The sequence below is a fragment of the Nycticebus coucang genome, chromosome 12 (genome assembly GCF_027406575.1).
Source record: "Nycticebus coucang isolate mNycCou1 chromosome 12, mNycCou1.pri, whole genome shotgun sequence".
Classification (NCBI taxonomy): domain Eukaryota; kingdom Metazoa; phylum Chordata; class Mammalia; order Primates; family Lorisidae; genus Nycticebus; species Nycticebus coucang.
The window spans coordinates 67,600,821-67,617,631 of NC_069791.1; the positions used below are offsets into that span (position 1 = coordinate 67,600,821).

At 46.1% G+C, this 16,811-nt stretch overlaps 1 protein-coding gene across 2 annotated transcripts in view; it reads left to right on the forward strand.

Moving 5' to 3' along the window:
* Window positions 1-6,383: 6,383 nt before the first annotated feature.
* LOC128560897 (small integral membrane protein 10-like protein 2A) overlaps window positions 6,384-16,811 on the forward strand; it is a 77,420-nt gene continuing 66,992 nt past the window's right edge. For both annotated transcript variants that reach the window (XM_053554504.1, XM_053554502.1), the window contains exon 1: window positions 6,384-6,811. In XM_053554504.1, coding sequence (XP_053410479.1) covers window positions 6,626-6,811 — 186 coding nt within the window. In that variant the 5' untranslated portion in view covers window positions 6,384-6,625. The remainder of the gene's footprint in view (window positions 6,812-16,811) is intronic.

Genomic DNA, 16,811 nt, shown 5'->3' on the forward strand with positions numbered 1-16,811 from the left:
GCCCAACTATTTTTAGAGATGGGGTCTCACTCTGGCTCAGGCTGGTCTTTAACCTGTTAGTCAGGCAATCCATCTGCCTCAGCCTCTCAAAGTGGTAGGATTACAGACTTGAGCTATTGTGCCCAGCCCATGGCGCCTGTGGCTCAGTGAGTAGGGCGCCGGCCCCAAATACCGAGGGTGGCAGGTTCAAACCCAGCCCCAGGGCGGCACCTGTGGCTCAGTGGATAGGGTGCTGGCCCCATATACTGAGGGTGGCAGGTTCAAACCCCACCCTGGCCAAACTGCAACAAAAAAATAGCTGGGCGTTGTGGCGGGCGCCTATAGTCCCAGCTACTTGGGAGGTTGAGGCAAGAGAATCTCCTAGGCCCAGGAGTTGGAGGTTGCTGTGAGCTGTGTGACGCCACGGCACTCCACCGAGAGCAATTAAGTGAGACTCTGTCTCTACAAAAAAAAAACAAAAACCTGGCCCTAGCTGAACTGCAACAAAAAAATGGCCCTAGCTGAACTGCAACAAAAAAATAACTGGGCGTTGTGGTGGGCGCCTGTAGTCCCAGCTGCTCGGGAGGCTGAGGCAGGAGAACTGCAGAAGCCCATGAGCTGGAGGTTGCTGTGAGTCCTGTGACATCATGGCACTCTACCGAGGGCAGTAAAGTGAGACTCTGTCTCTACAAAAAAAAAAAAAAAATTTTTTTTAAACCTACACCCCATTTCCATACTTTCAGGTGTCTATAGGAGTGAGCAAAGAAATACAAATAATTTCAGATCAATATTTTGGATTATAATTATATTTTTTCTTTTTAGAGACAAAGTCTCACTTTGTCGCCCTCGGTAGAGTGCGGTGGCGTCACAGCTCACAGCAACCTCCAGCTCATGGGCTTAGGCGATTTTCTTGCCTCAGCTTCCCGAGTAGCTGGGACTACAGGTGCCCACCACAACACCCAACTAATTTGTTTTTGTTGCAGTTTGGCCAGGGTAGGGTTTGAACCCACCACCCTCAGTATGTGGGGCTGGCACCCTACTCACTGAGCCACAGGCGCCACCCTATTATTATTATTTGAGACACAGTCTCACTATGTTGTCCTCAGTAAAGTGCTGTAGCATCACAGCTCACAGCAACCTCCAGCTCTTGGGCTTAAGTGATTCTCTTGCCTCAGCCTCCCAAGTAACTGGGACTACAGGCACCCGCTACAACGCTGGCTAAACATTTTGGATTATTTGAGTGCATCCTCTCCTCCAGCAGAAGGATCAAGTTGTTTCCCTTGCCTGTGACCCATAAACATTATTAATCATGAATACTAATGGCTCCACTAAACCTGCATTCTGATGAAGGACTCAAGGGCTCTGAGCATGAAAATAGCTACTACTTTCTGGGCTCCCTCTATCTGTGTGGGATTGTGCTGGATGCTGTACATTTCTGATCTCATTTACTTCTTACAAATGCCCTGTAGGTTGGGTGTCCTTATCCTCATTTTACAGAACCATTTTATAGGGCACTGAGAAATCTCTAAACTTGGGACCTGGATTCTCTGAGCTTTTCTCACCAAATCATGTTGAAAAGGAAAAAGGCTTTACTATGTCCCACACCTGAGACACAACTCTGATAGCAGGAGAGACGACTGTAGGCAAAGTCCATGAATCTTCTTGACCAATTGTTAATAAAATTATTTTCCTATTTCCTCACCATCTTTTTTGCCTCCCTCTTCTTATAATCCTTTGTATCTCTATATAATATTTTTCCTACTGACCTATCATTTGTCTTGTTTGCTTCTCAAATTATAATTTCTTTTTTTTTTGAGACCGAGCCTCACTATGTCACCCTTGGTAGAGTGCTGTGCTGTCACAGCTCACAGCAACCTCAAACTCTTGGGCTTAAGTGATTCTTTTGCCTCAGCCTTCTAAGTAGCTAGGAGTATAGACACCCGCCACAATGCCTGGCTATTTTTTTATTGTTGTTGTCATTGTTGTTCAGCAGGTCCCAGCCGGGTTCGAACCCGCCAACCCTGGTGCAGGTGGCCGGTGCCCTAACCACTGAGCTATGGGCAACAAGCCAGCTCAAATTATAATTAGCAAGATGTCATCACAAAGATGCTCAGTGAATTGAGGCTGAGTTGAGTGTTAAGTCATGAACCTAGACTCATTTTACCAGCCTGTGGTGTAGCTTGGAACAAATTAACCCTGATATATATAAAACCTCAAATCTGTTAGTTTTCCTTTGTGCTTTCTTTGACTTCTTATTATGTCTAAGCATAACAGGCTTCTTACCTGGCTCAGTTTAGCTTTGTGGTAATTTTGTTTGCAACTGTTTATGGCAACTGAATGGCTTGTTAAAATGCCTCATTGCCTCAACAGCATTTAGAGACAAAGAAATGAGTAACCAGGGAGGATGTGTGTGTATGTGTGTGTGTATAATATATATAATCTCACATTGCCACAGTCCATCTGGTTTTAGAACATAGTTGAAATAAACAGGACCTACAATTTTCCACTAGAGAAAATCTTTACAAGCCTGAGAATAAATTAAGCTGATCATGAACCTTTTTATACATTGCCAGATCAATTTTGTGTCTTCTGGCAAATCTTCCATTGAAGAGTCTGACCTTTCAAATCATTAAATTATTTTCCTAAATAGTGCACAAAGACATTTTCATTCTGCTTTTTTTGAGGGGAAAGCTTAAAAAACAATGATAATTCAGCAGTCTGTGTTCTGCTGTGCTCAAGATAGCAACCTACGTTTGCTGAAAGGAAAAACTTAACTTACAAAAAAAAGGAAGTGAGTTTTTTAATGACAAATGTGGCAAAATGCAATTCTGCAAAAATAAGGGACACTAAAGATTTGTGAAAAGTCTTTGAAAAATATTATTTTAAAAATCACAGTAGGGCGGCGCCTGTGGCTCAGTCGGTAAGGCGCCGGCCCCATATACCGAGGGTGACGTGTTCAAACCCGGCCCCGGCCAAACTGCAACCAAAAAAAAAAAAAAAAAAAAAAACAGCCGGGCGTTGTGGCGGGCGCCTGTAGTCCCAGCTACTCGGGAGGCTGAGGCAAGAGAATCGCTTAAGCCCAGGAGTTGGAGGTTGCTGTGAGCTGTGTGAGGCCACGGCACTCTACCGAGGGCCATAAAGTGAGACTCTGTCTCTACAAAAAAAAAAAAAAAAATCACAGTAAAGGCGGCGCCCATGGCTAAGTGGGTAGGGTGCTGGCCACATACACCCTGGCTGGAAGGTTTGAACCCGCCAGGCTAGCTAAACAACAATGACAAAAGCAACAAAAAATATCCGGGTTTTGTGGTGAGCGCCTGTAGCCTCAGCTATGTGAGAGGCTGAGGCAAGAGAATCACTTCAGCCCAAGAGCTAGAGGTTGTTGTGAGCTGTACTCTACTGAGGGCAACATAGTGAGACTCTGTCTCAAAAATTAAAAAGAACAATCACAGTAAAGCTAGCCAAAAGCTAAGAACCCTCACAAACCTATTTAATATGATTTAGCCCTGGAATAAAATGAATAGTAAATACAGTATTATCATCAAAAAGTGTAATTCTTTTTTTACAGTAGATATTTAAAGAAAAAATATTTTTTTAAAGAAAAAAATATTAAAGAATAACCATAATGGCAATGCTAGAAATGTACTCTGTGATTTATAATCTTCCTTTTCAGTTAGAGACAAATAAAAAAAGTTGTTTTTTTTTTGTAGAGACAGAGCCTCATTTTATTGACCTAGGTAGAGTGCTGTGGCTCACACAGCTCACAGCAACCTCCAACTCCTGGGTTAAAGTGATTCTCTTGCCTCAGCTCCTGAGTAGCACCCGCCACAATGCCCGGCTATTTTTTGTTGCAGTGTGGCCAGGGCCGGGTTTGAACCGCCACCCTTGGTATATGGGGCCGGTGCCCTACCCACTTAGCCATAAAAAAAGATGTTTAAAAAAATGACTTTGGGTAGTGCCTGTGGCTCAAGGAGTAGGGATTTCAAAGGATTTCACCATGAAATAAATCCATTTTACACAGTTGCTTTCTACTAATGCTTTTTTTTTTTTTTTTGGTAGAGACAGAGTCTCACTGTACCGCCCTCAGGTAGAGTGCCGTGGCGTCACATGGCTCACAGCAACCTCTAACTCTTGGGCTTACGTGATTCTCTTGCCTCAGCCTCCCGAGCAGCTGGGACTTACAGGGGCCTGCCACAACACCCGGCTATTTTTTTTGTTGCAGTTTGGCCGGGGCTGGGTTTGAACCTGCCACCCTCAGCATATGGGGCCAGCGCCCTACTCACTGAGCCACAGGTGCCGCCCTCTACTGATGCTTTTTAAAAAGACTTTAGAGTTGCTTCCCTTTTTTTTTTTTTGAGACAGAGTTTAGTTTTGTCCACCCTCCGTAGAGTGTCCTGGTGTTATACCTCACAGCAACCTCAAACTCTTGGGCTCAAGTGTTTCTCTTGCCTCAGCCTCCCAAGTAGCTGGAACTACAAGTGCCTGCCACAATGCCTGGCTATTTTTCTTTCTTTCTTTCTTTCTTTTTTTTTAAGAGACAAAGTCTTGCTCTGGCTTGGGCTGGTCTCCAACCTGTGAGCTCAGGCAATCCACCTTCTGGGCCTCCCAAAGTGCTAGGATTACTGGCGAGAGCCACCGCACCTGGCTTGCTTTGCATTTCATTAATGAAACCCTTTTTTCCCATTTGTACCAATTTTCCAGACTTTCTGTTCCTTGGGCAGAAGTAATAAGACATTGGCCCAGCACAGCGGCTCATGCCTGTAATCCTAGCACTGGGAAGCAGAGGCCGGTGAATTGCTCAAGCTCAGGAGTTCCAGACCAGCCTGAGCAAGAGCAAAACTGGTCTCCACTAAAAATAGAAAAAAACTAGCCAGGCATGGTGTTGGATGTCTGTAGACCCAGCTTCTCTGGAGGATGAAGCTAGAGGATCACTTGAGCTCAAGTGTTTGAGGTTGCTGTGAGCTGTGACTCCCAGGCACTCAAGCCTAGGGCCTGGGACAGCGAAGTGAGACTCCATCTCAGAAAAAAGAAAAAAAAAGGTAATAAGACATGAAATATGTTGTTTGAAACTAGAAGGAAGAAAAGCAAAACTTTAATAGAAATGTAGATGTTTAAGTAGGAATGAAAAACCACTCAAGAGCTCTAGACCAGCCTGACCAAGAGCGAGTGGAAACCCTCATTTCTACAAAAAATAGAAAAAAATGGGCGGCGCCTGTGGCTTAGTCGGTAGGGCGCCGGCCCCATGTACCGAGGGTGGTGGGTTCAGGCCCAGCCCCGGCCAAACTGCAACAAAAAAACAGCCAGGCATTGTGGCGGGCGCCTGTAGTCCCAGCTCTCGGGAGGCTGAGGCAGGAGAACCACCTGGGCCCTGGAGTTGGAGGTTGCTGTGAGCTGTGTGACGCCACGGCACTCTACCGAGGGCAATAAAGTGAGACTCTGTCTCTACAAAAAAAAAAAAATACGAAAAAATTAGTCAGGCCTGGTAGCATCTGTACTCGCAGCTACTCCAGAGGCTGAGGCAGGAGGATCACATGAGCCCAGGAGTTTGAGGTTACAGTAAGCTATGATGACGCCAAAGCACTCTAGCCCAGGTGATAGCGAGGAGACCCTGTCTCAAGAAACAAACCCACTGTTAAAAAACAAAAAAACTGGCTCAGCGCTCGTAGCTCAGTGAGTAGGGCGCCAGCCACATACACCGAGGCTGGTGGGTTCCAGCCCGGCCCGGACCTGCTAACAGCAATGACAACTACAACAACAAAAAAAAATAGCCGGGCGTTGTGGCGGGCACCTGTAATCCCAGCTACTTGGGAGGCTGAGGCAAGAGAATCCCTTAACCCAAGACTTTGAGGTTGCTGTGAGCCTATCAAGGGCAACATAGTGAGACTTCGTCTCAAAAAACAAACAACAAAAAAAACTACAAAAAAACCCCCAGAACGTTTGCAAGTTAAATATTTGTACTTTTTACATCAGTGGCTTTAATCACTATCATAACTATTAAAAGATTATATTATATATAGCTGGACACTGAACAAGAAGGGCTAGTGACCAAAAGCAATTCACATGGGGAGAATGTGAATCAGCTCCTAAAAGCCTCCTTTCATTTTATTTTTTTTAATTTTCTTTTTAACTGTAGTAAAATATACGTAACACAAAATTTACCACTGTAAATACTTTTAAGCGTACAGCTCAGGAACATTAGGCACATTCTCATTGTTGCACAACCATCGCCACTGTTCACCTCCTCTCTTTGTTTTTATTCTCAGGTTCACCAATAGGGGGCGGACGGAGACAGCGCATTAGCACGGAACCCTCAACGCCCCCTCGCCCACGCATGCGCGCCTCACCTCCGGGAAGGTGGCAGGGGCGGGGCCGGGCCCAGAGCCGCGCACGCGCGAGCGGGCTTTGTGACGTCAGCCTGCGCGGCCGGGTTAGGACCTGGCGGTGGCTCGCGGAGGCACTTCACCTAGCCTGACGTACGGACTCCGCTACCCCGCGGCCCGCCCGCCCGCCGGCTTAGCCGCCGCCGCCGCCTCCCTCGCTCCGTGAGCGCGCCGAGAGCGAGCCAGCGGCCGGGGCAGAGGCCCGGGGCGACGCGGCGCGGAGAGGGCGGGCGGGCGGGCGGGCGGGCAGTGGGAGAGCCGGTCTCTATATGGCGGCGGCTCTGTCGGGCCTGGCTGTCCGGCTCTCGCGCTCGGCCGCCGCCCGCTCTTATGGGGTCTTCTGCAAGGGGCTGACTCGCACGCTACTCATCTTCTTCGATCTGGCCTGGCGGCTGCGCATCAACTTCCCTTACCTCTACATCGTGGCTTCCATGATGCTCAACGTCCGCCTGCAGGTGGGTGAATCGCGCCCGCCGGACCCCCGACCCTCCCCAGTGCCCATTGGCCCAGCGCCGCCCGGCCCACCTCACCAGCAGGATGCGGAGGCAGATGGTGGCTACCATTCGTTGGCAGCTGAGTGTGGGCCAAACACCATGCATTTTCCCCACACAAGGAAGACCGACTGAGGTGGTGGTGATCCACCTTCTGCAAAGGAGGCACTGGGGACAGGCGACTTCCTTTGGGTAGGGTCCCCCACCTAGGTTATGGAGTCCGAGGAGATGGCAAATCTCCTGAAGAGGACGTTTTCCTCGGAAAATAACAAATTGTTGGGTTCGAGCGGTGGGTTCATGGGTGAACTTTCTAGGTCCTAAACTTTTTATATTCTGAAAGCTTAACGAGAATTGAAAGTTAATGGTATTTTGATAAATATACCTTATTTATCCTGGCCACAGGTAGAAGTGAGGTTAGGGTGATGAAGGAATATGAGGTGGAAAGAGAGAGGTGCAAAAGGTTTTAGAGGGCCAAGAGCCCAAGACAATTCATCTGCGAGATAAGAGCAGGAACACACACCAGCACCCTGGAGACTACTTTCCTTATCAATGACTGATATTTCTACATTTCTTGGATTACAGTTGCCATTTTCTAGAGGAAGGAAAAGTTGTCAACTTGAGAATTCTTTTTTTTTCCTTAGAGACAAAGTCTCAACTATGTCGCTGTGTAGTGCTTTGGCATCACAGCTCACAGCAACCTCTAACTCTTGGGCTTAAGCAATTCTCTTGACTTAGCATCCCAACCAGGTAGCTGGGTCTACAGGCACCCGCCACAATGCCGAGGTTTTTTTTTTTTTTCTTCTGGCAGTGGTCGTTGTTTAGCAGGCCCAGCCTGGGTTCAAACTGCCTGCCTTGATGTATGTGGCCGGTGCCCTAACCACCAACCTATGGGCGCCGAGCCTCAACTTGAAAATTTTTTCCCAAAGAAAAATGGTCAGATACTGAGCTTTATAGTGCCTGATGGAAAAGGAACGGGGTCCCTGTTCTTGGGGAACTTTGTGTTCCTCCCTGGTGTGCACAGTTAACCAGTCTGATCAGTAGTCAGGCAGTTGTGGGATCTAGCAGGTGTCTTCCCTTTTCTCCCCTTTGGTTTGGTGTAATCAGAATATAATTGTCCCTGTGTATCTTTGGGTTTTTGGCGCCTGACAAAGGAGATGGTAGCCCAAGTGAAACCAAAAGCCAGCTGTTGATCAAAATTGTGTTGATGTGAACCTACTTTGCTGTTTTAGAGGTTCAAATCGAGATACTTTTATGAGAACAAGGGCTTTTGGCATCCTTAAATTGTACCTAATTAGAGGACTAGAAAACTCCAGTAGGTGGTATAAATGAGGGAAGGGTGCTAGGTGTTGGGGGAACTGTGGTAAACCGGAAAGCCTGCGCTCTCTCCAGTTACCACCCTGTAGGAAATAGGGGCCCAGCATTTGCCACATCTAGTGATCTCCAAGAGAAATAAGATATCCTGATATTTTTAGATACCAAACTAACTCAGGTTCTTTAAAAAGAAACTTTTCTGGAAAAACAAAAGGTGTCTGCCAGTTATGTTTGACCCCTAAGCTCCCACTTTGTGGAAAATAACCATGTTTTGTATCATTTAAAATGTCACCTTTTGGGCGGCGCCTGTGGCTCAGTGGGTAGGGCGCCAGCCCCATATACCGAGGGTGGCTGGTTCAAACATGGTCCTAGCCAAACTGCAACAAAAAAAATAGCCGGGCATTGTGGTGGGCGCCTGTAGTCCCAGCTACTTGGGAGGCTGAGGCAAGAGAATTGCCTAAGCCCAGGAGTTGGAGGTTGCTGTGAGCTGTGTGATGCCATGGCACTCTACCAAGGGCGATTAAGTGACACTCTGTCTCTACCAAAAAAAAAAAAAAAAGGTGACTCTGGAGACAGTCTCATTATGTCACCCTTGGTAGAGTGCTGTGGCATCACAGCTCACAGCAACCTCCAACTTTTGGGCTTAAGTGATTCTCTTGCCTTAGCCTCCCGAGTAGCTGGGACTACAGGTGCCCATCACAATGGCCAGCAATTTTTTTGTTGAGGTTGTCATTGTTTAGCTGGCCCCGGGCTGGGTTCGAACCTGCTAGCTAGGTGCATGTGGCCAGCGCTGTAATCACTGTGGTAAGGGCACAGAGTCAAGTCACCTTTTTCATATGTCTACTTCTCTATGACCACATCTCTAGTCTAAGCTGCTATAATCACTTACCTGGACTATGGCAGTATCTTCCCACTGAGTAATCACAAGTATTTTGTTTCATTTTTTTGAGACAGAGTCTCACTTTGTAACCCCTAGTAGAGCTATGGCGTCATAGCTCTCAGCAACCTCAGACTCCTTGGCTCAAACAATTCTTTGCCTTAGCCTCCTGAGTAGCTGGGACTACAGACACCCCACAATGCCTGGCTATTTTTAGATGAAGTCTTGCTCTGGCTCAGGCTGGTCTTGAACCTGTAAGCTCAGGCAGTCCACCCTCCGCAACCTCCCAAGTGCTGGGATTACAGATGGAAGTCTTAAAAACATAAATCAGATCTTGTCTTTCCTAAAACAAAGCTGCTTCTGTGGCACACAGAAAGCACTTCAAGTGTTTTTATGATGGTTAGAAACTTCTCACCTCTCTCACCTCTCAACTGGCTTACACCTTGCTTGTTCAGCTTGCTCATGGTGGCCTATCTACTGTTTGCTTGCACCAAGTCCCTTCCTGACCCCCTGGCGTTCCCATAGGCTGTTCTTTTCTCCTTAAATGCTCTTTGAATGTTGAGACATTCTCATGTTTTAATTCTCATTTCAGAGAAGACTTTTTTGATCACCATATCTACAAGATCTTGGACCTGCTTTCTTCATTGCAGGAGTGCTGAGGGCTCATTTGATTCATAAGCAACAAAATAAAGGACTCCATTTCTTTTTTTTTTTTTGTAGAGACAGAGTCTCACTTTAACGCCCTCGGTAGAGTACCGTGGCGTCATACAGCTCACAGCAACCTCCAACTCCTGGGCCTAGGCGATTCTCCTGCCTCAGCCTCCCGAGTAGCTGGTACTACAGGCACCCGCCACAATGCCCAGCTATTTTTTTGTTGCAGTTTGGCCGGGGCCGGGTTTGAACCCGCCACCCTTGGTATATGGGGCCGGCGCCCTGCTCACTGAGCCACAGGCGCCACCCAAGGACTCCATTTCTTTTCTTTTTGTTTTTTTTTTTGTAGAGACAGAGTCTCACTTTATGGCCCTCGGTAGAGTGCCGTGGCCTCACACAGCTCACAGCAACCTCCAACTCCTAGGCTTAAGCGATTCTCTTGCCTCAGCCTCCCGAATAGCTGGGACTACAGGCGCCCACCACAACACCCGGCTATTTTTTGGTTTTTGCAGTTTGGCCGAGGCCGGGTTTGAACCCGCCACCCTCGGTATATGGGGCCGGCGCCCCACCGACTGAGCCACAGGCGCCGCCCAGGACTCCATTTCTAATATGATGCTTAGCATTTCCAGATCACTCATTGTTTGTAGGGCAGTGAGATTATCTTTGGAAAGATTATTAAAATACAAATTTCCTAGCCAGGAGTCTTCATGGTAATTGTGCATTTTGGAGGCGGGAAATTGGATCTATAATAAGAGTGATGTGGGCAGTGAAGAGAGCTAGTTGTACCAACTGCAAAAGCCCATAATGGTGGGCTTGTTATCAAGTAATAGTGCAGGCACAGCACAGCTTTTGTGAATACCAAGATCTGAAAGCAGGACAAGGAAGGGCGGGGCACAGACAAGGGAGTGACCAGACACCTTAGGCTTAGGGAAGGGCTTTCTAAGAACTGAGTGAAGATTTTAGGCTTCTTGGGTTCTAGCAAGTGCAACAAGCAGCCATTTCACATCCTGGGGGTGAGGGCTGGGTGTTGTTTTTCTTTACTTTGGTATTTACATTTGCTACTTTAAACTCCCCTGTAGATTTTAGAGTTTTTGTTCATTGGCAAAAAACCACTAACATTGGAAAGTTTAATCAATTTGATTTTTCTGGTAAAGGAAAGTGCAACAGGAAATAGAATGAGTAAGGGGAACAGCCTGAATTACTGCCTTCTCCCCCCACACTCCCCAAACATATTCTTCATGGTAGAGGGGCTGGAATGTCTTTCTCAAATAATAAGGCATGAAAGACTCCCATTTTCTACATGTTTGTTTAGAACCCCCAAATCTCTAGTATTAGGGCAGTGAGGAATTTTTAAGATTAGTATGTCTTTAGTATGAAAGATGATTAAATGAGATAATAGAATGCAAAAGGCTTTGTGCACAGAGAGGAGTTATGATTTTTTTTTTTTTTAAAGCCATATATTCGCCTGAGTTCTTAAGCTTTCATTATATCTTTTTTTTTTTTTGTGGTTTTTGGGCCAGGGCTGGCGCCACCTCCGGCATATGGGACCCGCACCCTACTCCTTGAGCCACAGGCGCCGCCCATGGGGTTATGATTTTAAAATACTGTTTGTAGGGCGGCGCCTGTGGCTCAGTCCATAGGGCGCCGGCCCCATATGCCGAGGGTGGCGGGTTCAAACCCGGCCCCGGCCGAACTGCAACCAAAAAATAGCCGGGCGTTGTGGCGGGCGCCTGTAGTCCCAGCTGCTCGGGAGGCTGAGGCAAGAGAATTGCTGAAGCCCAGGAGTTGGAGGTTGCTGTGAGCTGTGTGAGGCCACGGCACTCTTCCGAGGGCCATAAAGTGAGACTCTGTCTCTACAAAAAAAAAAAAAATACTGTTTGTAAGCAAATCTTAATGTCCTGGAGTTATTAGCATCCTCCTTGTATATACAGAATCTGAAACACAAAGCAGTGAAAGAACAAAAATACATGCCAAGTACCAAATGTATTAAAAGGAAGATAAAAAGTGGTACTGTGAACCTGCTATAATTTAACAGGCTAATAGTCATACCTATAATTTTCAGTTGTGTGGCCTGTGGGAAGAATCAAATATCTTAATTCCAGGTCACCTAGATTCTTATAAACGGTAAAAGAGAAGGCCTGAAAAAGAGCAGTTAGGGGAAAGAAGATCTGGGGAAGGCTGGTGATTGTTGTCAGACCAACCAACACCTGCCTACTTTCCCTGCACCTGCCTACTGTATTGCCCTATGCTGACCAGGCCTGTAAACCTTTTTGGTTTCTGCCTTGGACCTTGGTCATTATTTGTTTGTGTGTGTGTGTTTTTAGACAGAAAATCACTTTGTCACCCTCAGTAGAGTGTCAAGGTGTCATAGTTCACAGCAATCTCCAACTCTTGGGCTCAAGTGATCCTCTTTCCTCAGCCTCCTGAGTAGCTGGGACGACAGGCACACGCCACAGCACCTGGCTATTTTTAGAGGCCGGGTCTTGCTCTGGCTCAGTCTGGTCTTGAACCTGTGAGCTCAGGCAATCCATTCACTTTGGCCTCCCAGAATCTAGGATTATGGGCGTGAGCCACTGTTCATGGCCTTGTTTTGTGTTTCTGACTGCTTGCTCTTAGTCTTTTCTCTCTGAATGACTTTCTAAATCCATAACCCATATGTTTCAGTGTTCACTTATCAGTTGGAAATCTTTACTCATTCCACCTTAAGCAAGTAAAAAGAGTTCAAGAATGTAGGGAAGGTTGGGGAGCTGATAGCTGTTCTAAATAGAGCAGTCAGAGTGGGCCTGAGAAGGTGACATTTGAGCAAAACCTTGGAGGAGGAGAAGCCTTTAGCCATGAAGATATCTGGGTTGTAAGAGGGTTGAGTTTAAGCTGGGGCAAAGGCTCCACAGCTCGGTAAGCCTAGGTTGGAGCAGTCAGCAAGGAAGGAAATGGTAGAAGATTCTGATTGAGAGGTTTAGGTGAAAGCTCCAGTATTGTCTTGCAGGCACCAAAAGAGGTTTGGCTTTGACACTATAGAAGTGACTGTACTTGTGCTTGAACAACTTTTTTTTTTTTTTTTGTAGAGACAGAGTCTCACGTACCGCCCTCGGGTAGAGTGCTGTGGCGTTACACGGCTCTCAGCAACCTCTAACTCTTGGGCTTACGCGATTCTCTTGCCTCAGCCTCCCGAGCAGCTGGGACTACAGGCGCCCGGCTATTTTTCTGTTGCAGTTTGGCCAAGGCTGTGTCCGAACCCGCCACCCTCGGCATATGGGGCCGGCGCCCTACTCACTGAGCCACAGGCACCGCCCTGAACAACTTTTTTTTAATTCTAGGTTTCTGCTTAAGTTTGAACAATGTTTAAAAGTAGTAAAGACTCAAGACCCTATTTCCAGGGTTGATTGCAGCTTGAAATGAGTTTTACTCTGTTGGCTTGTATCAGGTTCCTACAAGAAAATTGAGAGAGATTATAGACTATCAAGAAAACTTTATAAAAGCTTGTATTTTTCCCCAGCTTCTTAGATATTGAACAATTGTGTACTACAAACAGTAAGTATTAAGCATAGGAGACTATTCTTTAAAGTATCACAAGAGTGGAAAAACAAACACCACATGTACTCACTGCTAAACTGGAATTAGTCAATACTTATGTGCACATATAGAAATAACACTCATCAAAAATCAAGGGAAAGGTTAAATAGGGGTTGGGTAAATTCACACCTAATAGGTACAGTGCACACTATCTGGGTGATGGGCACACTTATAATTTTGACCCAAGTGGTACAAAAACAATGGATGTAACCAAAACATTTGTACCCCCATAATCTGAAAAATAAAAAATAAAATCTAAATACGTAAGAAAAAAAATACTATGATATCTTTCCTGTCTTTCAAGTGAATGTTTGGATCATGGTTTTTCTTTTTTTTTTTTTTTTTTTGACAGAGTCTCACTTTGTCACCCTTGGTAAAGTACCGTGACATTGTAACTCACAGCAACCTCACGCTCAACCTCTTGAGCTCAGGAGATTCTCTTGCCTGAACCTCTTGAGTAGCTGGAACTATAGGTGCCTGCCACAATGCCTGGCTATTTTTAGAGACGGGTTCTTGCTCTTGCTTGGGCTGGTCTAGAACCCATGAGCTCAAGCAATCTACTGGCCTTAGCCTCCCAGAGTGCTAGGATTATAGGTGTGAGCCATCTTGCCTGGCCTTGTGGTTTTTCATAAACTTTTTGTTTTGAAAACCTATATAAAAATTGAAATAAGCACCTATATCCTTGACTCATTTTTAGAGTCCTACAAATAATTGTATAATGGTTCAGGGGTCCTCAAACTGCAGCCCGGAGGCCACATGAGGCGGTGTGATTGTATTTGTTCCTGCTTTGTTTTTTTACTTCAAAATAAGATATGTGCAGTGTGCATAGGAATTTGTTCATAGTTTGTTTTTTTTTTAAACTATAGTCTGGCCCTCCAACGGTCTGAGGGACGGTGAAAAAGTTTGAGGACGCCTGGTTTAAGCAAACGTTAAAGTTACAAGTCCAGCCATGATGGCTTATGCCTATAATGCATTCTGGGAGGATGAGAAGGGAGGATTGCTTGAGGTCAGGAGTTTGAGAACAGCCTGACCAAGAGTGAGAACCCTGTCTTCACACAAAAAAGCAAGTATTACCTGGTTGTGGTGGTGTACCTATAGTCCCACCTACTCAGGAGAACTGCTTGAGCCCAGGAGTTTGAGGTTGCTGTGAGTTATGATAATGCCACTATACTCTAGCCTGGGCAACAGAGCAAGACCCTGTTTCAGGAAAAAAAAAAAAAAAAAAGTAAATTTTATGTTATATATATTATTTACTTTTTAAGAGTAATTACTAGAAAATCATTTCTGCTCTTGGATGTTGTGGTGAGGTTATTTAAGTTGCCATAAAAATTTCTAAGTGCCCAGTCTTAATTTCTGTTATACGGTCATAATAATAAATTGATGGTCTACAGATTACTCTTTGAGTAGCCCTGCATTAGAGAAACAGTAACAGGCGGCCAGTGGTTCTGGAGTGGGGTGGTTGGGCCAGGAAGAGAAGGAGCGCAGGAAAGTACAGAGTGGAGGGAAGACTTCAATGTTTTGTTTTGTTGTTGTTGTTGTTGTTGTTGTTTTTTGTGAGACAGGGTCTTACTATGTTGCCCTCAGTAGAGTGCTGTGGAGTCACAGCTCACAGCAACCTCAAAGTCTTGGGCTTAAGTGATTCTCTTGCCTTAGCCTCCCAAGAAGCTGGGACTACGGGCGCCTGCCACAATGCCTGGTTGTTTTTTTGTTGCAAATGTCGTTGTTTAGAAAGCCCAGGCTGGGCTCCAACCCACCAGCCTCCGTGTATGTGGCTGGCACCCTACTAACTGAGCTACATAGGTGCTGAGACTTGAATGTTCTGTTTGTAAGGACTTTGTCTTGTACTCAGAGTACATTGGATAACAAGATTTTTGAGCTAAAGATTGTGATATAACCAGATTTATGACTTTTTTCAGTTTTTGGCCAGGGCTGGGTTTGAACCTGCCACCTCCGGCATATGGGGCCAGTGCCCTACTCCTTTCAGCCACAGGTGCTGCCCCAGATTTATTACTTTTTGAAAGGATTATTTTTTTTTGAGACAGAGTTTCACTGTGTCTCTCTCAGTAGAGTGCCATAGTATCACAGCTCACAGCAACCTCTAACTCTTGGGCTTAAGCAATTCTCTTGCCTCAACTTCCCAAGTAGCTGGGAGTACATGTGCCCATCATTTTTTAAAAAGCTTTGTCATGGAAATATTCATATAGATACAAAATGGAATAGTATAAATAAACCTTATGTATTCATCACCCCTTTTCAGTAAGGATCAACTCTTTGCTAACTTGTTTCATGTCTTACCCCTAACCCACCTGAAAGTATTTTTACAAAATACCATGAGGGGCAGCGCCTGTGGCTCAGTGAGCAGGGCCCCGGCCCCATATACCGAGGGTGGCGGGTTCAAACCCAGCCCCAGCCAAACTGCAACAAAAAAATAGCCGGGCGTTGTGGCGGGCGCCTGTACTCCCAGCTACTCGGGAGGCTGAGGCAGGAGGATCACCTAAGCCCAGCAGTTGGAGGTTGCTGTGAGCTGTGACACCACACCACGGCAATCTACGGAGGTGACATAGTGAGAGTCCGCCTCACCAAAAAAAAAAAATGAGGAGTGGATGTTGCAATATTGCCCAGGCTAGTTTCGAGCTCCTGCCCTCCTCAGTTAGTGGGATTATAGGTGTGAGCCATGACACCCAACTCAGTTTACAACTTCTCTTTTCTTTCTCTCTTTTTCTTTTCTTCTCTTTCTTTTTTTTTTTTGAGGCAGTGTCTCACTCTGTCATGCTAGGTAGAGTGTCCATGGCATCATCATAGCTCACAGCAACATAAAATTCTTGGGGGCTTGGCACCTGTGGCTCAAGCGGCTAAGGCACCAGCCATATACACCTGAGCTGGTGGATTCGAATGCAACCCCGGCCCGCCAAACAACAATGATGGCTGCAACCAAAAAAAAAAAAAATAGCCGGGCGTTGTGGTGGGCGCCTGTAGTCCCAGCTACTTGGGAGGCAGAGGCAGAAGAATTGCTTTTGCCCAGGAGTTGGAGGTTGCTGTGAGGTGTGATGCCATGGCACTCTACCCAGGGTGACAGCTTGAGGCTGTGTCTCAAAAAAAAAAAAAAGAACCTCTTGGGCTCTAGTGATCCTCTTTCCTAAGCCTCCTGAGTAGCTGGGACTACAGGCATGTGCCACCATGTCTGGCTAGTGTTTTTCTAGTAGAGATGGGGGTCTTGCTCTTGCTCAGGTTGATCTTGAACTCCTGAGCTTAAGTGATCCACCTTCCTCAGCCTCCTAGAGTGCTAATATTACAGCATGAGCCCAGCCCATTTTACAGCGTTTTACTTTGAATAATTCAACTTACAGAAAAGTTGCAAAGAGTACAGAGTGCTCTTGTGGACCTTAGGCCCGGCTTTTAGTGTGAACATCTTCCACTAAGTCTAAGCTAAGACATTAGCCTTGGTGTAATACCACTGTTTGGACTTTGCCCCTATTGTCCTTTTTCTTTTGCAAGATCCTTCTCTGCATTTAGTTGCCATGTCTCCTGATAATTCTCCTCCAATTGGTGGGC